General features: G+C 46.7%; 2 protein-coding genes across 3 annotated transcripts in view; both read left to right on the top strand.

Moving 5' to 3' along the window:
• Positions 1-25,213, top strand: part of LOC142250862 (BOLA class I histocompatibility antigen, alpha chain BL3-7-like) — a 343,542-nt gene that overhangs the window by 189,724 nt on the left and 128,605 nt on the right. The window lies entirely within an intron of this gene.
• LOC142250861 (zinc-alpha-2-glycoprotein-like) overlaps positions 1-25,213 on the top strand; it is a 38,715-nt gene that overhangs the window by 1,554 nt on the left and 11,948 nt on the right. Inside the window, exons 2-4 of the mRNA XM_075323135.1 lie at positions 2,725-2,988; positions 10,544-10,822; positions 24,511-24,780. Coding sequence (XP_075179250.1) covers positions 2,725-2,988; positions 10,544-10,822; positions 24,511-24,780 — 813 coding nt within the window. The remainder of the gene's footprint in view (positions 1-2,724; positions 2,989-10,543; positions 10,823-24,510; positions 24,781-25,213) is intronic.

Below are 25,213 nucleotides of genomic sequence, written 5' to 3'. Positions count from 1 at the left end.
CAGCAAACTTCACTGCAAGTAATGAACTTTGCTAAGCTACTAATGTCGGTGCTCGTCATCCCCACAGATGCTGACACGCTACAGTGCGGGTAGATGCTCACACGCTGCAGTGCGGGCAGATGCTGAGACGCTGCAGTGCGGGCTGATGCTTACACGCTGCAGTGCAAACAGATGCTGAGACACTGCAGTGCGGGCTGATGCTAACACGCTGCAGCGCGGGCAGATGCTGAGACGCTGCAGTGCGGTCAGATGCTGAGACACTGCAGTGCGGGCTGATGCTTACACGCTGCAGTGCGGGTTGATGCTGAGACACTGCAGTGCAGGAAGATGCTGAGACACTGCAGTGCAGGCAGATGCTGAGACACTGTAGTGCGGGCTGATGCTAACACGCTGCAGTGCGGGCAGATGCTGAGACACTGCAGTGAGGGCAGATGCTGAGACGTCGCAGTGCGGGCTGATGCTGACATGCTGCAGTGAGGGCTGATGCTGACACGCTGCAGTGAGGGCTGATGCTGGCACGCTGCAGTGCGGGATGATGCTAACACGCTGCAGTGCGGGCAGATGCTGACATGCTGCAGTGCGGGTAGATGCTGACACGCTACTGTGTGGGCAGGTACTGACACACTGCAGTGCGGGAAGATGCTGACAAACTGCAGTGCGGGCAGTTGTTGACACGCTGCAGTGCGGGCAAATGCTGACACACTGCAGTGTGAGCAGCTGCGGGGCTGGCGGGGAGCGGGACACAGACTGCAGGGGCACCCGACGGACATCACACGAAATTGCTACCGTGTGGCTTCCGGGGATTTTGCGGACCCATTGACTTGTATTGAGTCATGGTCTGCAATTACGGAACAGAATAGGACATGTTCCATAATAACGGAACGGACATACGACATCCGATGTGCTTCTGAGTGCATCTGATCCTACACAAAAGTCATTGGAAAGATGGTCCTGTCAGTAGGTCCGCAAAAAAGAGGAACTGACCAGGACAAAGGGAATGGTCGTCTGAATGAGCCCTTAATCAGAGATGTCCCCTATGAGATTCTTGGATTTAAATGTTTATTTGCGCTTCTGTCTGCGATTCATTAGTAATGTGGTTTCTGTATGTTCCATAGTCTGATGACAACTGTTAAAAACTCCCGATATCTCCTTAACATTGTTAAGAACATACTGGGAGTAGCAGGTTCATGTAATACCATTGTATATGGGAGTGGCCTGTCATTGTAATTAATACCGGTTCTGAACTTTGTCCTGTATTAATGTACTGATGGTGGTTCTGGTGCTGCATTCATGTACTGATGGTGGTTCTGGCATTGCATTCATGTACTGAAGGTGGTTGTGATCTTGGACACATGCTCAGATGATGTGATTCATGGTTATGTTAAAACTCAAACCTTCTCCAAACTTGGAGATTTAAGATTATGAAGATGATTTGGCAAGTTTCTGCTCCAAAAACTCAGTGTAAGTTGGGGTCTCTTCATGCTGATTTTTTTAGGTGCTGAAACTGAGCAGGAAACTAGCCAAATCTCCCTCAAATTCTCAAAATGTGTTCCTGGTGATGTATTACTGTACCCGCAGTGGTTATTGTGATGTAGTTATATAAGTACCTCTTTACATTTTTTTTGTGGCCCTTGGGATTGGTTCTACATGACAATGTGGCCAATAGAACAAACAATGTTGTGCGCTCCTTTTACTTTAACACAGACTGGATGATGTGAGATTAGGGCTCTGTGGGGTCGGATAATCACTTCCAAAACTCCTTATTCTTAATAACAATGGCTGGATGTTGGGGGTCGTTTTTCAGCTGCAAAATGTGGAGTCAATTAGATGCCTCCCTGATGGTATGACATAATGGATACATATCTGCCTGGATTTCTCAGCATTGAAAACAACATTAATCCTGACCAAACCCCCAATTCATTTTGCTGAAATGCAGCACCAAAATTGCAGGACCCTCAAACGTGCCTCACTGCTCCTGCAGACCCTCATTATTGTGCCACTCTCCAGCCCTTCAGGAATAAAGATATTTCACAGAGCACCTGCTGACATTTCTCCCAAATTTCTGTTTCTTGAGTTATTTATCCTTTGTTCTATGTGGAAGATTTGGTTTTTTTTTTATCCCAATTCTTCCATTAAGACGAATTCTGAAAAGACTTCTTCAAATAGTAGATGGCTGTGACTGATCCCACTGGTTGCTCCAGTTCTGAGTTGATGGCACTGCTGGACATCTTTTAATTTTGAAGGGAAGTAACATGATGTGTCTTTCATCTGCTGCACTTTTTCCTAGGCCAGCCACGGCGTCTACAGTCATCAGTGTTGCCCATTTCTTGGTGGCTGTTTTCCATACTGAGAAATTGAGGCAGATTCTTACTCATCATGTATTACCATCAGGGAGGTGTCTAGCTCCAAATTTATTCTGCAGCCGGACGACGACCCCAGATATCCAGCCAATGTCAGAATGTTCTCCAATAAAAAGTTCTCCAAGATGTTTGGAACATTTCCTTCCGAGTTTCTTAAACTGCAAACAAGTGACAAGAAGACGTGATGGAGAAGACAGGAGGTTACTACAGATATTGCTGTGACTTTGATTTTTTGAATATTGTTAATTTAAAAAAAGCAAAATAAATAAATAAATAATATTAACATTTTTTTCTTTGAAGCTTTTTTTCCACACCTGCCCCAACCTTTTGCATAGTACTGTTCAACACTCTATGTTTTTCTTAGGTGGTCACTCTCTGCGCTATTATTACACGGGGGTCTCAGCTCTCAAATATGGGCTGCCCGAGTTCTCCATTGTTGGATACTTGGATGATCCGCAGATTGAGTTATACACTAGTGATATTGGGAGAAGTATTCCTGTGGCTCCGTGGCTGAAGAAAAATGAGAGGCCCGAGCACTGGGATAGAATGACAAATATCGCTAAGGAACACGAGACTTTATTCAGAGATGAATTGAAGATCGGAATGAAGAGATTCAACCACACCGGAGGTGAGACACACATTTCCTAAATATCCATTGAAGCATATTTCTACTAAACTTTTCAACATTTTCACATAGGTAATGATCTCTATATTAATTGATTAAGGTCTTTATCTTTGCTACAGTGTAATAATCACAGGACAGGGAGAGGTTAAATGTTCAAGTATTTAATCTCTACTAGAAATAATCTCCCCCTTATAGATAGAGCAACAGTGACCGCCATACACAACACAATCCACTATACCTAAACCAATAATATCACATACAAGGGAGAAATACCGCCACACCGTGATCAGACAACATAGTACTACCACATAGTGACCGAATACACCCACATACAAGGGAGAAATACCGCCACACCATGACCAGACCACATATTACCACCCCACAGTGATCAAATACAACCACATACAAGGCAGAAGTACTGCCACTCCATGACCAGACCACATATTACCACCACACAGTGATCAAATACAACCACATACAAGGGAGAAATACTGCCTCACCATAATTAGACCACATGGTAACCAAATATTACCACATATAAGGGAGAAATACTATAGCACTATGACAAGACTACATAATAACCAAATAATACCACAAACAAGAGACAAATACCATCAAACCATGACCAGACAACATATTACTACCACACAGTGACAAACAATACTACAATAATGATTATGAACAAAAAACACAATAATACTATCACCAGTGACATTATACACAGGAGCTCTGTATATAGTGTGTGTGTGTGTACATGTAATACACTGACTTACCAGTGATGTCTCCAGCTGAAGTTATTCATCGCTTTTCCCTTTCATCTGGCACTGACCATCACTTTCTCCTGCCATGACGCGATTCTACAGAAAATAACACAGTCACCTATAGCTGATCACTCCCAGGGCACATTCCATACTTTTTCCCCCAATTTCTACACTACGTCAGACTTTTGTTTTCCCCATTGAAGACAGTTCCTTAAAATTCAGGATAAATTAAAATTGACCTAAATTTAATCAGTAATAATGCCTCCTAATGTGCCCCTACAGTAATTATGTCCCCACATGCCACCATCAACTAATAATGTATGTTCCTCAATCTTGCCCCATATAGTAATTATGTCCCTCATCCTGGCCCCTTTTGTTTAATAATGGCCCCCTTTATTTAAAAATGTCTGGGGAAACAAGTGGAATCAGAATGGGCTGTCAATTGCTTCCTGCACAAAATTTCCCCCCACAAGATGCTCCTCTCTAAAATAGCCCCACAAAGTCCCGCTTTCCATAATGTCCCCCCAAAACTTGCCCTTTCTATAATATCTCTCCCATACTCTCCGCATAAAGTACCCCCGGCTCCTCATTATGCCATGCTGCCTTTCACAATCCCCTTCCTAACTGCCTCATAATGACCTTCATTTCCCCATAATGTCCCCCAGAATGTCCCAATTTGCTTAATAATTTCCTCCGTTGCTCCATTGTCCGTTGCCTAATCAATTTGCTCCATAATGTCCCCCATTGCCTCATAATGTCCCCCATTTCCCCATAATGGCCCTCACTGCTGCATAATGGCCCATTTTATTCTATAATGTCCCCCACTGCCCCATAATGTACCAATTTGTTTCATAATGTCCCCCATTTCCTCATATTGTTTCAATTTGCTCCACAATGTCCCACATTGCCCCACAATGTACCAATTTACTCTATATTGTCCCCCACTAACCTATAATGTCCCAATATACTTCATAATGTCCCCATTTCAACATAATGTACCAATTTGGTCCATAATGTGCCCTATTAAGTTCTCGACTGCCCCATAATGTCCCCTACTGCCCCATTGTCCCTATTTGTTCCATATTGTGCCCCATTACCACATAAAGTCCCTCACCGCCCCATATCACTTGTAAAGTAATACCACTCCTCCCCCACCATGGCCCCATGATCTCAAATTATTCTATGCCATCTTCGGTTCCTAACCTTACCTCTTCTCTGCAGCCCTGCACCTCCTCTTCATCTCTGCATCCGCAGCCCCGGCAGCAGTGTGATGACAGCTGCTGCATGTTGGTGCACGGCTGAGAGGAGCGCTGCTCCTGCACTGAACAAATGTATGTGCGTCTGAATGACGCATGTAACATTTGAGTAGAGGTGTGTCCTCCAGGACCTGTGCACTGCATATGTACAGGCCTGGATCGCACAGTGCAGGACCTTTGGTGAGTCACATGACTGTGATGTCATCAAAGCTCATTCTGCAACCCCCAAAACTGCAGTGATAGTATAGCACTTGAACTATCGCTGCAGTTTATGAATGAAAGACTGGGGGGCCTCAGAGCGTGGGTGCCCTGGATCAGCTGCCCCGTCTGCCCACACATAACACAGGTCCTGAGAAACAGATGACTCCGCAGCCCTGTACAGCCTCCCCACACTTTGTAAGGCACGGGCGCCCACTGAGGGGATTCCCCGATGCCCCGGTGGCCCAGTCCGACCCTGTCTGCAAAGCTTCAAATGTGATGTGTTTACATTTTATGCATTTAGGCTACATGCGCACGCCTGCATTTTTGTCGTGTTTTTGTCACGTTTTTGGTGCAGTTTTGTTGTCAGAACTTTCTCACTTTTGGCTTCCCAGCAAAGTTTATGAGAAGTTATAGTTACTGTGCATACGTTGCAGTTTATTTGTCAGCAGTTTTTTGACAAAATTTTGTGACAACAAAGAAGCAGCATGTTCTTTCTTCTTGCGTTTTTGTCAACTTTTGTCACCTATTGAAATCAATAAGGGGATGAAAAACAGATGGCAAAACACATGGTTACAAATTGTTTGCGTTTTGCATACGTTTTACCCGTGGTTTTATGAATAAAAACGCAGCTCAAGAACTTAATTCCAGAATGACAAAATCAATGCTGGACTGATTTTGGCATGTTGGTGCCTCTCCTTCTGTCTGCGAGCACTATATACTCACCGATCACCGGCGCGCACGGCTGTCTCACTGCTCCCACGGCTTCTCGTTCTTCTTCCTGACCCGCTCATTAGCCTCATTACATATTCACTGCACCCGCTCTTTAGGCTCATACATATTCACTCCTCCCCGGTCTGTGATTGGTTGCAGTCAGACGTACCCCCATGCTGAGTGACAGCTGTCTGACTACAACCAATCACAGCCACCGGTGGGCGTGTCTACATCGTACAGTACAATAAATAAGTAAATAATAAAAATAAAAACGGCGTGCAGTCCCCCCAATTTTGATACCCAGCCAAGATAAAGCCTTACAGTTGAGGGCTGGTATTTTCAGGCTAGGGAGACCCACATTATTGGGAGCCACCCCGCCAAAAAATATCAGCCAGCAGCCAACCGGAATTGCTGCATCCATTAGATGCAACAGCCCCGGGACTTTACCGCCTCTTCCCAATTACCCTGGTGCGGTGGCAATCGGGGTAATAAGGAGTTAATGGCAGTCTATAACTGCCACTAAGTCCTAGATTAGTCATAGCAGGCGTCTATGAGACACCCCCCATTACTAATCTGTAAGTGAAACTAAATAAATACAAACACCCCAAAAATCCTTTATTTAAAATAAAAGACCAAAAAAGCCACCCTCATTCACCGCTACATTAACCCCCAAACACGCCTACAGGTCTGACGTAATCCACACGAGGTTCCACGACTCTTCCAGCACTGCTAAATCTGACAATCACTGCGAGTGGCCATAGAATAAGACTGCCCGCTGTGAGCTCCACACAACAACTGAAGTGAGTCAGCAGAGACGTCACTCAGGTTAGCCGCAGCCACAGCTGGAGTCCTCCACCTTTTACAGCAAATCACCTGAGTGACTGAAGTGAGCTGAGAGATCAGCGGGACTTCACTCAGGTGATTTGTCGTCACAGCTGGAGTCTTTCACTTGTGAGCACAAATCAGGCCGTGAATGAAGTGAGCCACAGCTGGAGGACTCGCGTAAGTGACGGCACCGCTGATGGTGCGACTCACTAGTGGTCTGAACCTCACAGCGGTGAACCCGTGACGTCACTGCTGTGAAACACACCACACTGCGGTACCTGTAGCTGTGACATCAGGAGTTCACCCCAGTTCATTCTGATCACTGCGGCTCTGTCTGCACTCCCAGCAGGCAGCCTTGTTCTATGACGTTCACTGTGACAGGACAGGGATGTAGCAGAGCTGGAAGCATCGTGAGACCTCATGTGGATTACTTCGGACCTGAAAGGGTGTTTGGGGGTTAATAAACTGGTGATAGAGGCTGCTTTTTATTTTAATTCAAATAAATCATTTTTTGGGTGTATGTGGTTATTTACCTTCACTTACAGATTAGTGATGGGGGTGTCTCATAGACGCCGTACATAACTAACCTAGAGCTTAGTGGCAGCTATGGGCTGCTATTAACCCCTTATTACCCCGATTGCCACCACACCAGGGCAATCGGGAAGAGCTGGGTCCAGTACCAGAATTGGCGCATCTTATGGATGTGCCACTTCTGGGGCGGCTATGGGCTGCTATTATTAGGCTGGAAAGAGCCAAATACGATGGCCCTTCCCATCCTAATAATATCAGCTCCCAGATGTCTGCTGTACCTTGGCTGGTATTAGAAAAATGGGGTGAACCCCATGTCATTTTTTTTTTTTTTAAATAATCCCCTCTATTTTTCATAACCAACTAAGGTACAGCAGAGAGCTGAGGGTTGCAGCTGCTGCTGTTCCTGTGCTGGATATGAAAAATGGGGGAGACCCCCATGTCATTTTTTTTACCCCCCCCAAAAAAAATTAAAAAAAACAGCTGTCCAAGCTAGCTATCCCTCTATGAAGCTATTATGTTATTTCTTTCTATCTATTCTATATGTTCTTTCATTCTATCTATCTATCTATCTATCCCTACTATCATCTATTCTAGCTATCAATTATCCCATCATATTTTGTTTCTCCTTTATAAAACGCATTAACAAAAACGCAGCATCATTACAAGCGTTTTTTTTTTTAACATTTCCAGGCTCTCTCTGAGGGGCCCTTCACACGTCCGTGAAAAAACACGCATGTGTGTTACGTCCATTTTTCGGGTCCGTTTTCCGTTTTTGTGTCCTTTTTTTCTGTCCGTGTGCCATCTGTGTGAATGCCGTATGCTAGCCGTGTGTGCGTGTTGGATGTCCGTTTATGCGTGAGAGAAATAACTGACATGTGTATGTGTTGTCCGTGTGAATTTATGCGTGTTTGTGATGCACAATGTCGTAGATACATACCCGCTGACAGCAGAGTCGCACGTAGAGAATGAACTGGGGTGAACTTCACCCAACTTCATTGTCATACCGCGGCTGTGTCTGGGTGTCGCGTCCTGATTAGCGGTCACCCGTGAAGGAATCACCGGTGACCGCTAATCCCCAGAGTGACTGAAAGGAGTACCCCTCTCTCATAGTCACCGTTCCCCGATCACCGGCGCGGCGCTGCACGGCTGTTCTCTAAACTCCGGCGGCTTTTCCGCTTTTGAAAAAGCCAGCCACTCATTAAACAATCTCGTATTCCTGCTTTCCCCGCCCACCGGCGCCTATGATTGGTTGCAGTTAGACACGCCCCCACGCTGATTGACAGCTGTCTCACTGCAACCAATCACAGCCGCCGGGGGGCGGGACTATACTGTGCAGTTAAAAAAATAAATAAATAACTAAAAAAAAACGACGTGCGGTCCCCTCTTATTTTGATACCAGCCAGATAAAGCCATACGGCTGAAGGCTGGTATTCTCAGGATGGGGAGCTCCACGTTATGGGGAGCCCCCCAGCCTAACAATATCAGCCAGCAGCCACCCAGAATGGCCGCATACAATAGATGCGACTGTTCTGGGACTCTACCCGGCTTTTCCCGATTGGCCTTGGTGCGTTGGCAATCGGGGTAATAAGGAGTTAATGGCAGCCCATAGCTGCCAATAAGTCCTAGATTAATCATGTCAGGCGTCTCCCCGAGATACCTTCCATGATTAACCTGTAAGTTACAGTAAATAGACACACACACACCCGAACAATCCTTTATTAGAAATAAAAAACACAAACCAATTCCCTCGTAACCAATTTATTAACCCCAAAAAAGCCCTCCATGTCCGGCGTAATCCACGGACCTCCAGCGTCGCTTCCAGCTCTGCTGCATGGAGGTGACCGGAGCTGCAGAAGACACCGCCGCTCCTGTCAGCTCCACGCAGCTAATGAAGGGAATAGCGCGATCAGCTGAGCTGTCACTGAGGTTAATCACGGCCACCGCTGGATACAGCTGATCGCGCTACTCACCTCAGTGACAGCTCAGCTGATCGCGCTATTCCCTTCATTAGCTGCGTGGAGCTGACAGGAGCGGCGGTGTCTTCAGCAGCTCCTGTCACCTTCATGCAGCAGAGCTGGATGCGAAGCTGGAGGTCCGTGGATTATGCCGGACATGGAGGGCTTTTTTGGGGTTAATAAATTGGTTACGAGGGAATTGGTTTGTGTTTTTTATTTCTAATAAAGGATTGTTCGGGTGTGTGTGTGTTTATTTACTGTAACTTACAGGTTAATCATGGAAGGTATCTCGGGGAGACGCCTGACATGATTAATCTAGGACTTATTAGCAGCTATGGGCTGCCATTAACTCCTTATTACCCCGATTGCCAATGCACCAGGGCCAATCGGGAAGAGCCGGGTAGAGTCCCAGAACAGTCGCATCTATTGTATGCGGCCATTCTGGGCGGCTGCTGGCTGATATTGTTAGGCTGGGGGGCTCCCCATAACGTGGAGCTCCCCATCCTGAGAATACCAGCCTTCCGCCGTGTGACTTTACCCTGGCTGGTAACAAAATGGGGGGAAACCGCACGTCGTCTTTTTTTAATTACTTATTTATTTTTTTAACTGCACAGTATAGTCCCGCCCCCCGGCGGCTGTGATTGGTTGCAGTGAGACATCTGCCAATCAGCGTGGGGGCGTGTCTAACTGCAACCAATCATAGGCGCCGGTGGGCGGGGAAAGCAGGGAATACGAGATTGTTTAATGAGCGGCTGGCTTTTTCAAAAGAGGAAAAGCCGCCGGAGTTTAGTGAACAGCCGTGCAGTGCTGTGGCAGTGATCGGGGAACGGTAAGTATGAGAGAGGGGGGAGACTGACCGACAGACAGTGAGAGAGGGACAGACAAGACAGAGAGAGACCGACCGACGGACTGAGGGAGATTGACCGACATAGACAGGAAAAGAAAGAATGACCGACAGCGCTAGAAAAAAGCACAAAACGTACACAGAGCATACAGAGTTGCATCCGTGTCACGTATTGTGCGCACATAACCATTGACTTTCATGGTGTCTGCGTGTGCGTGTTCCGTGCAAAACGGAAATACATACGGATCACGGACACACGTACATTATGAAATAACGCACGTGTGCCCTCAAACATAGCATAACATTGGTGCACGTTTGGCCGTGTCTCCGGTACATACGGAAACGGGCCAAACACGCACGTGTTTCTCGGACGTGTGAAGGGGACCTGACAAGGTGCAGTTTTGATTGCAGTTTGTGTACAGAAAAGACTGCAGCGTGTGCATATAGCCTTAAGATGCATCTTTCTCGTGGCAGGTTTCCATTTTGTGCAGGTGATGCACAGTTGCGAGCTGAAAGATGATGGAAGCATCGGGGGTTATGAGAAGTTCACATATGACGGGAGAGATTATATGTACTTGGACACAAGCACTGGAACCTTTATCCCTTCCATGCCTGAGGCTCAGATAATCACACAGAGATGGAACGGTCCAGATGTAATTGCGGGAGAAAGAATCAAGATTTATCTAAAGACTGAATGTATCGACAGGCTGAAGAGATTCTTGGAGCACGGCAGAGAAGTCCTGGAGCGGAGAGGTGACGGCACTGTTCATTATCTGATATGTCTTATGTACAGCGTTGCTACCTAATCATGGTCAGTATGTTTTCCTCCTTGACTTCATGGTCCACAGGACTAGTCTACATTGAGATGAAGGCTGGAGTGAGATGGTTCAGAGCAGATATATAGGCTCTTGTACTCTGTATACAGAACACCCATGAGACTCCATACGCTCATTAATATGGGGTTTTCTGAAATTAAAAATTGGGCAGAGTGTGTGCATGAAATATTAAAGACCATCGCGACTCTTAGGCGGGCTTTGCACGCTGCGACATCGGTAACAATGTGTTACCGATGCTGCAGCGATAGTCCCGCCCCCGTCGCACGTGCAATATCTAGTGAAAGCTGCCGTAGCGATTATTATCGCTACGGCAGTTTCACACGCTCATACCTGCCGTGCGACGTCCCTCTGGCCGGCGACCCGCCTCCTTCCTAAGGGGGCGGGTCGTGCGGCGTCACAGCGACGTCACACGGCAGGCGGCCAATTGAAGTGGAGGGGCGGAGATGAGCAGGATGTAAACATCCCGCCCACCTCCGTCCTTCTCATTGCAGCCGGCGGCAGGTAAGGTGAAGTTCCTCGCTCCTGCGGCTTCATACACAGCGATGTGTGCTGCCGCAGGATAGAGGAACAACATCGCACCTGTCGCTGCAGCGGCATTATGGAAATGTCGGAGGCTGCAGCGATGATACGATAACGACGCTTTTGCGCTCGTTCATCGTATCAAAAAGGATTTACACACTACGACATCGCAAGTGACGCCGGATGTGCGTCACTTTCGATTTGACCCCACCGACATCGCACCTGCGATGTCGTAGTGTGCAAAGCCGCCCTAAGGGGTAATTTGCACGTTACGACATCGCTACTGCGATATCGTCGGGGTCAAAACGAAAGTGACGCACATCAGGTGCCGGTAACGACGTTGCAACGTGTAAAGCCTAGATGTGACGATAAACGATCGCAAAAGCATCGTAAATCGGTGATCTGTGTAGCGTCGGACATTTTCATAATGTCGCACCAATAGGAGATAGGATGTTGTTCCTCGTTCCTGCGGCAGCACACATCGTTGTGTATGAAGCCGCAGGAACGAGGAACATCTCCTTACCTGCCTCCACTGGCTATGCGAAAGGAAGGAGGTGGGTGGGATGTTACGTCCCGCTCATCTCCGCCCCTCCACTTCTATTGGCCGTCTGCCGTGTGACGCCGCACGACCCGCCCCCTTAGGAAGGAGGGGGGTCGCCGGCCAGAGCGACGTCGCTGGGCAGGTAAGTGCGTGTGAAGCTGCCATAGCGATAATGTTCGCTACAGCAGCTATCACAAGATATCGCATGTGCGACGGGGGCGAGGACTATCGCGCTCGGCATCGCAAGCATCGGCTAGCAATGTCGCAACATGCATAGTATCCCTTAGTCAGTGGTACAGGCACTAATATATAGTGTAGTGCTAAACATATGCTCAATAAATAATATCATGACTGTTGGTTCAGGGGTTGTACACTGCTTTATCATTAAGGTAGTATGTAAGAAATAACTACATTATATATAACAGATTAGTGTATATTAAATAAATGGTGAATCTAGACAGTAATTGTAAATTCTTAATTGCTCAAAACCTACCAGCTATGACAATATATCATTAGTGATCAGTGGGCACTACCATGCTCCGGTGGTCAGTGCTCGTAACTAGTGATGAGCGGGCACTACCATGCTCGGGTGCTCGGTACTCGTAGCTAGTGATGAGTGGGCACTACCATGCTTGGGTGCTCAGTACTCATAACTAGTGATGAGCGGGCACTATCATGCTCGGGTGCTCAGTACTCATAACTAGTGATGAGCGGGCACTACCATGCTCAGGTGCTCAGTACTGGTAACTAGTGATGAGCGGGCACTACCATGCTCAGGTGCTCAGTACTGGTAACTAGTGATGAGTGAGCACTACCATGCTCGGGTGCTCTGTACTCGTAATGACTAGTGATGAGCGGGCACTACCATGCTCGGGTGCTCTGTACACGTAACTAGTAATGAGTGAGCACTACCATGCTCGGGTGCTCTGTACTCGTAACTAGTGATGAGCGAGCACTACCATGCTCGGGTGCTCAGTACTGGTAACTAGTGATGAGCGGGCACTACCATGCTCGGGTGCTCAGTACTCGTAACTAGTGATGAGCGGGCACTACCATGCTCGGGTGCTCAGTACTCATAACTAGTGATGAGTGGGCACTACCATGCTCGGGTGCTCTGTACTCGTAACTAGCGTTGAGCGGGCACTACCATGCTCCAGTGCTCTGTACTCTTAACTAGTGATGAGCGGGCAGTACCATCCTCAGGTGCTCGGTACTGGTAACTAGTTATGAGTGGGCACTACCATGCTCGGGTGCTCTGTACTCGTAACTAGTGATGAGCAATCACTACTATGCTCGCACTGTAGCCTAACGATGTGAGAGATAAATAATGTAGCTAAACTCTTAGCCATAGGCAATATTGGTATAGGAACCAAGTGAACTAGCTTGCTGAAAAGGCCCACCACCACCCATGCTACAGTATTACCACCATAATTAGGCAAATCCGTGACAAAATCCATGGACAAATGAGTCCAAGGTTGAGCGGGAGCCTCAATAGGCAAAAGAAACCCTGGTGGGGCCTGACGAAAAGCTTTAGACCTGGCGCAAACTCTGCACTTATGGACATACTCAGCAATATCCTTTTGAGCTCTCTGCCACCAAAAGAATGCCACCAAAAGAATCTGCAAACACCTCTCCAGGTGGCAGAGGAACCAGGATGCCTGGCCAACACAGAGTTATGCACTTTGTGCCTTTCTCACTTTGTACTGACATTCTTAACAAACAGTTTGCCAGGTGGCAAGCTCCGGTGCACCAACCTGAACCTCCACAATGCGCTGTCTGAGATCAATCCCCAGAGCACCAATAACCAGAGAAGAGGCATCTCCTTCAACCACAAAAGGCAAATCAACATTGGGTTGATGGAGAACTGGGGGTTTAGGAAAGGCTGTCTTGAGAGCTGCAAAGGTATCAACAACCTCAGTTGAACAAGAAGAAAAATCAATCCCCTTCTTGGTCATATCAGTAAGAGGTTTGACTATTACAAAGAAGTTCTTAATGAAGTTACAATAATAATTACCAAAAGCTAAGAACCTCTGTAAAGCTTTCAGATTAGTAGATTGTACCAAATCAGGGGTGGCTTGTACCTCAATGCGATCCATCTGAAAACCTTTAGCAGAAACCAAATGACCCAAAACCTGAATCTGCTGCACCTCAAATGCATTTCTCTAGTTTGGCAAATAAATGGTTGTCACAAAGAAATTGAAGCACCTGTCGAACATGCTCCTGATGCCCCTCATGAGAACCTGAGGAAATCAATATATTATCCAAGTATACCATTAAAAATCTACCCACTAGAGAAGAAAAAAATTAATTTATGAAGTTCTGAAAAACTGCTGGAGTATTGGTGATACCAAATGGCATCACCAAATTTTCAAAATGACCCTCAAGTTTATTGAAGGCAGTCTTCCACTCATCACCTTGATGAACACGTATGAGGTTATATGCTCCTCTCAGATCTATTTTAGAAAACCCTTTGGCCCCTGCAAGATGATTAAACAGATCAGGAATAAGAGGCAGTGGGTATGGATTACATACAGTAATCTTATTAATCTCTCTAAAATCCAAAGAAGGATGTAACCCTCCATCTTTTTCCGTAACAAAGAAAAATCACATGGTAAATGGAGAGGTGGAAGGCCTTATGTAATTCTTAGAGAGACTATTTTGAGAGGTTAATCAGACGAGATTTAGGCAATTTGGCCCCTGATATAAATTCAATAACACAATAATATGATCTATGCAGGCGAGGAACTTCACATTCAATCACAGAAAAAACCTAATCAAAATCCTAAAAAAAAATCTGGAAGAAGAGATCTTATAGATGCCTGGGATTTAGATAAACAATTGTAAAAACAAAAATTACCCTCAGACTTAACCTCACGAGTCTCCCGAATGATGGTGGGATTGTGTTTCACCAACCAGGGCATACCCAACACAATTGTAGCTGGTAAGGTGGGAAACACCATAAATGAATAGATTCTGTGTGCAACGCTCCCACTTTCATACACAAATTCTCAACCTTAGAAGTAACATGACTTTGGGTAAGGGGAGAACTATTAATTGCGGATACTCTAATAGGATGGCCAAGGGTAGAATCCATGCACCCACATAGCAAAATCAGCCTGAATCAATAAATTCAGATGTAGCTATAACATCAGATTTAGTTAGCAATGACACTTGTAACAGGAAACCAGTATCAGGCACGAGAGATAATTTCTAACCTTTAGAATCAGTGTCCTTGAATATTAATGATTGAATTTACTTTTTACATTTTAAGAAATTAATTCTTGTATCTGAAACACTGAATTATCCCATGGTCTGTGTTATAGGGTTAGCGCCAATATCAATTATTATTGCCAATAATGAAGCTTGTTAATAATGTAATATGAGCTAACACTTGATATTAATTATCATTATCAGATTTGACTAACAATAATTAATATATGATTTAACATAAAAACGGACTTAATGTTATCTATTCCTTTGCTATAGATATTATATATACCCTCGGCGACTAACTGAGACGAAACCGTGTACTAACAAACAATATTTATTAAACTCACTCAAGAGTCTAAAGTATACTGTATATATAGTGTACTCAGTACTGCTACAAAAAGCCCAAAATCCAAATAAATCAAAACCCACAATATTCTGTGAATTTCCATCCACATCACAGATACACAAATGTCCACCCAAAATTCCTGTCACTAACTGTCCCTATGGATATAAAGGGGTTAATACCGCAATGCAAACTGGAGGGAAGCAAAGCAAACGTTAATGATACTTAGTAAACTCCAGGAATGACTTCTGTAGGACACTACAGGTAAAGGCCCCGTCACACATAACGAGATCGCTAGCGAGATCGCAGCTGAGTCACGGTTTCTGTGACGCAGTAGTGATCCCGTTAGCGATCTTGTTATGTGTGACATCTACCAGCGATCAGGCCCCTGCTGTGAGATCGCTAGTCCTTGCTGAATGGTCCTGACCATATTCTTCAAAGGCGATGTCTTGCTGGACAGGACACATCGCTGTGTTTGACACTGTGTGACAGGGTCACAGTGACTGCTGAGATCGATATACAGGTCGCTACTGCGACCTCCCAGCGACTTACCAGCGATCCTTATCAGGACGTATCGTTGTCGGCATCGCTGGTAAGTCGTTGTGTGTGACTGGGCCTTAAGGTGAAGAGACAGGCAACAAGATATATATAGATATATAGAGATATAGAGAGCAGCAGGGGTAGGGGGAAGAGTTGTAAGTCTGAGACAGAAGTGAAAAGTGAGAGAAAGAAGAGTGTCCAGAGAGAGAATGAATGAAGTGTCAGACAGAGAGGTTAGAGTAGAGACTCGGAGAGAAGTGGAATGTAAGGCTATGTGTCCACGTAAGAATGTAGCTGTGGATTTCTCTGCATCAAAATCCGCAGCTTTCCCGCAAAATCCGCACCTTTTCAAAGGTGCGGATTTACCGCGGATTTGCCACGGATTTGATGTGGATTTTGGTGCGGATGTTTTTTTTTTTCCCAATTTTAAAGCCAAAATCCGGATGAAAATCCGCAACAATAATTGACATGTTGCAGATTTTTCCGGATCAAAGTCCGCACGAAATCCGCTGCGGAAAAATCCGCAGCATGGGCACAGCATTTCCAAAATGCCATAGAAATGGCTGGGAAGTGCCTGAGCTGCAGATTTTCGGGAAATCCGCGGCTTTTCCGCGAGAAATCCGCGGCAAAATCCGCGCATTTTCCGCAGCGTGGACACATAGCCTTATAGTAGAGAGAAAATGAAGAATTCCCAAGATGTGTCCCTGCCAAATATTTAAACCTAGCAAATGTGACGCCCAAGCCTATCAGGTCATCACAGGGTATTGTGCAATCTGCCCTTCTGCACAGTATCCACCTCCTCCTTGGTTACGGGTCCCTGACCTTTGGTGTTGCTAAGAACAAGCTAATCAAAATCCTAGGAACACTCTGCACCACACCCACCAGACACACCAATGGGTAGCCTGAAGGGAATAGGGCCGCCCACTTGAGGGGTTGGTTAAGGGGGGTCAGGAGTGTCAGGAGCAGTTCAGTTCAGTTGAGCGGTGACTCTCAAGGAGAGAGGTCACAGCACAGTGTGTAGCGTTGGAGGAGAAAGTGAGAGGAGGTTGGGAGCAGGGCTCCTTGAGAATACTAGGTGGCGATGTTGGTCTGGACCTGGTAGGAGCTGGAACCCCAGTCGCAAGGGATCGTGACAAGGGGCACGGAACTGCCGAGGAGGGCAGCCGGCGGCCTTGTCCCATCTCCAGGTAGGGGACAGGGCATGACGGGGTACGTGGACCCTAGGCTCGGAAGTAGCTTCAAGCGTCCTGGTAATTTACCCAACGAGGACAGAGCCTTCAAGATCCGTTCTCCACCCGCTCCAAAATCGGGGTACTAGCGCAATGAGGGGGATAGGACTTTCCCAATCCACAGTCCAGAAAATCCCAAGCGTGAACCTTGAGAGCAGGCTCACCCAGTTAGCCATACTGGTGAGCGGACCCGACTAGTTTTATACTACAGGGACCAGTCAGTAGAAACGGTGCCAAGGGAAAGGTTACAGGCTAACAAGCAAAACCAACGGGCACAGGATCCGGGCGTGCTCCCTCCCTGCTTCAGCGGTGCTCAGAACTTTGGTTTACAAGTTGTCGGTGTCAGTGTTATTGGACTGAGTACGCAGTAACCCTTACCTTCCCAACGGCATTCCTCCACCAGCGCCACCGAGCCCCGGGGCATCCCCCCTACCCATGGAGGGGTTAAACACCTGGCTGCCATCCCATCGCCACCGTGTGCTCCCTTACGGCAGCGGTGGTACTCCACCTTACCACACACCGTGGGTGGCGTCACGGACTATACATATTATCCTCTGTTAATACCCAACTTCCAATTCGAGTGTCTGCGCGACCCCCTGGGTCCGGAGACCCCTCGAGGCACCGCGGATCCGGATCCGAGCAGCCCGGCTGCTGACGCGGGGGCGGTACACAGGCCTGTCTCTGGGAAATAATTACACAGTCAGAATATCTACAGAAAAATCTGTTTGATTATGGTCTCATCTCTGATGGTCCCTATGAAGTGACTATACATGAGAACCTAATCTTATCTGATGGGTACAGATGTCAAAACACAGAGGTGGGACAATGGGGAATATTTATAGATCTGATATATCGGTCTCGTTAAGTGTCCAGGGCCTGTGATCCCACTATTGGCTATTGTCCAGTACTGTCATATCTGATGGATAGTTGGCCATTTGTTTGTACACCCTGGTTATCTATGCTTGCAAACAAAAGAGGACTCAGGTGACAAAGGCAGACTTGTAATATTTATAGGTAATATTTGGGGAATGTATTGTGTGTTGGGACAATTTACACTTCACAGAGATATTTTGTGGGAACTCAGATGAAATCTGCCCCAGCAACTTTTATATATACAGTGCCTACAAGTAGTATTCAACCCCCTGCAGATTTAGCAGGTTTGATAAGATGCAAATAAGCTAGAGCCTGCAAACTTCAAACAAGAGCAGGATTTATTAACAGATGCATAAATCTTACAAACCAACAAGTTATGTTGCTCAGTTAAATTTTAATACATTTTCAACATAAAAGTGTGGGTCAATTATTATTCAACCCCTAGGTTTAATATTTTGTGGAATAACCCTTGTTTGCAATTACAGCTAATAATGGTCTTTTATAAGACCTGATCAGGCCGGCACAGGTCTCTGGAGTTATCTTGGCCCACTCCTCCATGCAGATCTTCTCCAAGTTATCTAGGTTCTTTTGGTGTCTCACAGAATTCTTGTGGTTTGAGGGGTTGAATAATAAATGACCCTCTGAATAAACTTTTCACAATTTAAAAAAAAAAAAAAAAGAAATAACATTCTTTTTTGCTGCATTTCACACTTCCAGGCTGATCTACAGTCCAAATGTCACAATGCCAAGTTAATTCCGAATGTGTAAACCTGCTAAATCTGCAGGGGGTTGAATACTACTTGTAGGCACTGTATACTTGCTGTAGTACTCGGGCATTGCCCGGGATAGTAACTGTCTCTCTCCCAGTCTCTGTCTGTGTATCTCTGTCTCTCTTTCTGTCTCTTTCCTTGTCTGTCTGTGTCTGTCTGTCTTTACCTGTCTGTTTCTATCTCTCTGTCTGTCTTTGTATCAGTCTATCTCTCTCTATTTCTATGTCTCTGTGTCTGTCTCTCTATCTCTGTCTGTCTCTCTACAGCTCTGTGTCTGTCTCTATGTCTGTGTCTGGCTGTCTCTCGCCCCGTCTGTCTCTTTTTAGGTCTGCCTCTTTCTAGGTCTGTCTCTTTCCCCGTCTGTCTCTTTCCCCGTCTGTCTCTTTCCCCGTCTGTCTCTTTCCCCGTCTGTCTCTTTCCCCGTCTGTCTCTTTCCCCGTCTGTCTCTTTCCAGGTCTGTCTCTTTTCCCATCTATCTCTGTCTGTCTCTTTCACCTTCTGTCTCTATCTCTCTGTCTCTTTCCCTGTCTGTCTGTCTCTTTCTGTCTGTCTGTCTCTTTCTGTCTCTCTCTATCCGTCTCCCCATTGACATCATATTAGCTCACACATAAGCTTCTTATACAAAGGGGTACTTTGCACGTTGTGACATCGCTACTGCGATATCGTCGGGGTCAAATCGAAAGTGACGCACATCCGGCGCTGGTAACGACGTCACAACGTGTAAAGCCTAGATGCGCTGATATATGATCGCAAAAGCGTCGTAAATCGGTGATCTGTGTAGCGTCGGTCATTTTCATAATGTCACACCAATAGGAGATACGATGTTGTTCCTCGTTCCTGCGGCAGCACACATCGGTGTGTATGAAGCCGCAGGAGCGAGGAACATCTCCTTACCTGCCTCCACCGGCAATGCGGAAGGAAGGAGGTGGGCGGGATGTTTACGTCCCGCTCATCTCCGCCCCTCCGCTTCTATTAGCCACCTGCCGTGTGACGTCGCTGTGACGCTGCACGACCCGCCCCCTTAGGCAGGAGGCGGGTCGCTGGCCAGAGCGACGTCACAGGGCAGGTAAGTGCGTGTGAAGCTGCCGTAGCGATAATGTTCGCTATGGCAGCTATCACAAGATATCGCATGTTCGACGGGGGCGGGTACTATCACGCTCGGCATCGGCTAGTGATGTTGCAGCGTGCAAAGTACCCCTAAGACTGTCCTTTGTTCCTATAGCAACCAATCACAGCTGCTATTAATAAACTGTAGTTCCAGGCTCCATTCACTTTAATGGAGGCATGTTTTTTGGAGAGTAACTGTAAAGAGCAGGGTTAAATTTTCCTGTCAAAACATAGTCTACAACGTTCCCTGAGTCACATGAGGCGTCTGTGCAAAATTTCGTGATTGTAAATGTGACTGTGCAGATTCCTTTAACGGACACACACACACACACACATATATACATACACACATACACTCAGCTTTATATATTAGACTAGCTGTAGTACCCGGGTGTTGCCCGGGATAGTAACTGTCTCTCTTTCTCTCTCCCAGTCTCTGTGTCGCTGTCTGTCTGTCTCTTTCCTTGTCTGTCTGTGTCTATAGGGTGCTTTACACGCTGCGACATCGCTAACGATATATCGTTGGGGTTACGGTGTTTGTAACACACATCCGGTGTTGCTAGCGAAATCGCAGCGTGTGACAGCTAAGAGCGACGATCAACGATCGCAAAAACGGCAAAAATCGTTGATCGTTGACACGTCGCTCCTTTTCATAATATCGTTGGTGGTGCATGCCGCAGGTTGTTCGTCGTTCCTGCGGCACCACATATCGCTGTGTGTGACACCGCAGGAACGACGAACATCATCCTACCTGCGGTATCCCCGACTCGGGATCATCGGGTTTGGGACCAGGACCCACTTTTGCCTGGGGAAAAGTACTATTTCTCTCCCACAGGTACCAAAACAACAGAAAATCCCTTCCCAAGACTACCCCGTATGGTAGGGTTTTCACCACTCCTACCACATGCGTCACATCTCCGCACGGAGTGGAGAGGCATACCTCTGCTGTTGGATATTTGCGGAGTTCACCATGTATACACACAATCCCAACCTCCCTCCCCGGGGATTCTGTCCCCGAGATCAGTGACCCATGAACGAGGGTCACTATACTGCCGGAGTCCAACAGGGCCTCTTCCCGAAGTCCATTTACATACACGTGACAAAGAGGGGGTTCAAGAAGAGGGCGTGCCGTATACACCGTATTAGCATACATAGACATTCGGCGTGTGTACCCACAATCCATGGACTCTGTAATCAAAGTGCAATAAGCAGCGATATGTCCCGGCCCTTGACATCTCCAGCGCTTCATAGCGGTGGCCCCACCAGTTTTTGTTACCATTCTTGGGGGGACTAATCTTTTGCCACTCTCAGTGCGGGTTACCCCCTCGGCATGGGCTTGGGTTTTGTTGTTCACCAGGGCCATACGTGTATCTCGGCCAGGGTTCTGTGGCCGCCGGGCCTGACGCACTTGGGCAGAGTCTCGTATAAAGTCCTGTGTGGCGGCATATCGCTCAACTAGACTCACCACCTGCTCCAGGTTACCCGGGTCTCCTTGCCCCACCCAACGTTGTATAGCGACCGGCAAAGTCCGCACCAACCGGTCGACCACCACCCTTTCCACCATCTGGGCTGGAGACAACACCTCCGGCTGTAACCACTTTTTGTAGTAAGTCATATGCTTGAGACCTGGCAGGGCTAGTCTCCACATAGGTCCATGTAAACACTCGCTGAGCCCTCACATATGTATTAACCCCCAGCCGTGCAAGGATCTCACCTTTTAGTTTCTCATAGTCCAGGGCATCCTCCCGGCTGAGGTCAAAGTAGGCTTTCTGGGCATCCCCCATTAGAAACGGAGCCACCACTTCTGCCCACTGGTCTACCGGCAGCTTTTCCTTCTCCGCGGTGCGCTCAAAGACAGTAAGGAACACCTCCACGTCCTCCCCCGGGCTTAGCTTCCGCAGGGCAGAGCGAACCCTGTCCCGGGGTTCCCGTCGGCCTGAGGCAGTTGTCGGCGGTATCTCACGCAGGGCCGCAATCTGTTGCCGGAGTAGTGCATTCGCCTCTTGTTGCTGTCGCTGGGTCTCCTGGTGCTGTCGCTGGGTCTCCTGGTGCTGCTGCTGGAATAGACCCAATTGCTCCTGTTGCTTTTGCTGAGTTATTACCAACTGCCGCAGAAGCTCCTCCATGTTATCAGCCGGTTTATTATGGACATGCAGAGCCGTCACAGACTTCAGCTGGTAGTCAGGCCTGCTTCCAGTAGTGCAGCGGTGGGGTATGCCTCAATGCTCCATGCCCGCATTCTCCACCATTATGTAGCGGGGTGGGGGTCCCCCAGGACGACAAAGAGGCAGTGACCCAAAACAGTCCAATCCAAACAGCTTTATTGTCCTCGCTGTACAGGTAAAGTCATCCGGAACACAGCCGGGTTATGCACAGTCCATACGGGTCCCCGTCACACAGGCACTCCTTGCCGTAGGAGACGGTCTTACGATACCCCGTTCGGCTATTCTAGGAGGGTCCACAGACTTATAATCATTCCACACAGGCCTGAACTCTCCCTGGCTTCCTGCTCTGCGGCTTACAAAACAGACTCTGCCCCACCCAGGCCTTTACCTATACCTTTTAAATGAGAACTGTGGCCATGAGCCACCTGCACAACCCGGACTGGAGATAGTGGATTGGCCACTATATGTTTCTGTACGCATTCTGGGAGATACATACGTCCGTCACATATGAATGGCCCCGCTATCTCACATAATATATATACGAATATATACATACATACATACACTATTGGGTGACACTTCCCTCTACAGTCTGTTCAACTGCAGTATAGATAGAAACGAGCAGGTGTTCCAGGTTCACCTCCCTCCTTGGACTCTCTGCAGGCCCCAATATGCATGGGTTCTCCTGCCTCAATAAGATGAGGGGGAGATGTAACTGAAACCCCTCAGATGTAGTCTTATCCCTAAAATGTCTTTCCAAACACACTGCAAGTGACATAGCTCTTTACGAGGACAAAAGGGAGGGACTATAAACTATCATATTTCATATCTGACTAGAAAGACCAGGAGAAAGTTGACTGCTGAGAGTTGGGTCATTCCAGGAGGTTTCCACTGCTCAGTGTCTGAACTGATAGCAGTAGTCCTCCACTTTACGATTTCCCTGAATCAACCTGGGAATCATTGATTCAGTGACTGCAACTTTATTGGGATTGTCATAGATGAGCCCCAGAGCAGAGAAAAAGTCAACAACCTGCAAATGCCGCACCTGGAATCAGCTCCAGACCTTTTTCCTGTTTAATTGATGATACATTAATGAGGAAATAACTTATGAAGCCCATTAAAGAGCTTTTGGTCCCTTGAAAAAGAGGCAGCTACATTTAAAGAGCTGTAATTCCTAAACCCTTCCTCCAATTAGGATATGAATACCCTCAAATTAAGGCTGAGTATCTGCACCTAAAGTCCATATTGATTATATAATTGTATCTTAAATATGTTTTGGTAAAATGTGAAAATGACAAAACTTGTGTCACTGTCCAAATACTTTCGGGACCTAACTATTGTAGGGATACGGCTCCCTTGGTTGTGGTTTGAGGTAGGGACAAAGAGCAGTTTCAGAACCAAAACCAGACTGGCTTATTTAGACTTCATAAACCATTCAGAATAACAAAACCAAAGCAACCTTTTCCTGCACAAAGTGAAAAGATAAAGCAAATAGTCCATACAACAATGCAGATTCACCAGCTCAGGTTAATGTCCAGCCCTCATACCTTAGTAATTAAAAACAACACTGGAGATCTGCACACCTCCATACACAGACACCTAATGAATCCAACTTAAGGCTATGTGCGCACTAGAGATGTGAAGTTTCTCGAGAAAATCTTCTCGAGAAACTTCTGGGAGTGAAGATTTGCTGAACTCCGGAAAAAATCCGCGGCAAAACCGCATGCGGATTTGCCGCGGATTTGCCGCGGAATTGCCGTGAAATTGCCGCGATTTTCCCGCGGGTGGTTCCCTGCGGATTTTTGCAGGCTGTACTGCAGAAATCCGCGGGATACCTGCGGATTTAATGGACATGTTCATTTTCTCAAGAAAGTTTCTCGAGAAATTTCCGCACCAAAACTTTCTTGAGAAAAATCCGCACCAGTGCGCACAGCTATTTTTTTTTCTCATTGAATTTCATGGGAAATGTCTGCACAAAGATTGCAGACATTTCTCAAGAAATTTCCGCGGCAAATCCGCGGGTAAATCCGCGGGTATTTTGCTCTAGTGCGCACATAGCCTAACTGTCTTATGTCCACTATACCACTCACTGGGGTGGGATATGTAAACAGCCTATTCACCTATCTCTCTGACCGCTCCTATACCTGGCCCTAAAACACGCTAAGAACTTTCTCAGTATTATATGTACCAGAGCTGGCCTCCAGGCTTACATCAGTGAGAATAACCACCTCTGTGACACATATCTCCCCTTCATGATGTGTCCGGCTGCCATCTTACATAGTATATAGTTTATATTTTTCCCTTTCAGTTCGGCCTCGGGTTAAAGTGTCCAGTCAGGAGAAAGGTGACACCATGAAGCTTCACTGTCAGGTGTACGGATTTCACCCCCGAGCTGTGGATGTGAGGTGGATGAATAGGGAGGACGAGGTTCCCTCATATGAGACCACACACGTCCTCCCCAATCCTGACGGCACCTATCAGATCAGGGTCAGCGTGGAAGTGACCCCCAAAGAGGGCGACAGATACTCCTGTAATGTGGATCACAGCAGCCTGGAGGAGCCGCTCCTCGTGCAATGGGGTGAGTTATATCTGATCAATGATTGAACCCAAACTTGCAAACTTCCAGTGTTGGCCATCTGGGAACTGATTGGTTATGATAATCTGTAAATATTTTCACAACTTTGTCTATTTTTTAAACCACATTTAATCCATGCGTCCGATATGCCCCAATACACACTGCCGAAATGTGAACCTTTAGGAGTAGATAATTTGAAGGTGAATCTGGGAATTTCAATCAAAGGGATAATAATCAGGTGTGAGTGGGTGACCTGTTTTATTTAACAAACAGGGATCTATGAAAATCTGATCATCACAAAACATATTTATGGGAGTGTATTATGGCAGGGACAGACCTGTGATATTGGATTTTTGCGTGAAAATCTTATGTAGTTTTAGGTTAAATTTATGCAGAAATTTGAAAAATTCTGAATGGTAACAAACTTTCAAACACC

Source organism: Anomaloglossus baeobatrachus, chromosome 9, assembly GCF_048569485.1.
Source record: "Anomaloglossus baeobatrachus isolate aAnoBae1 chromosome 9, aAnoBae1.hap1, whole genome shotgun sequence".
In the NCBI taxonomy this organism is placed as follows: domain Eukaryota; kingdom Metazoa; phylum Chordata; class Amphibia; order Anura; family Aromobatidae; genus Anomaloglossus; species Anomaloglossus baeobatrachus.
This window is presented reverse-complemented; position numbering and strand designations above follow the sequence as displayed.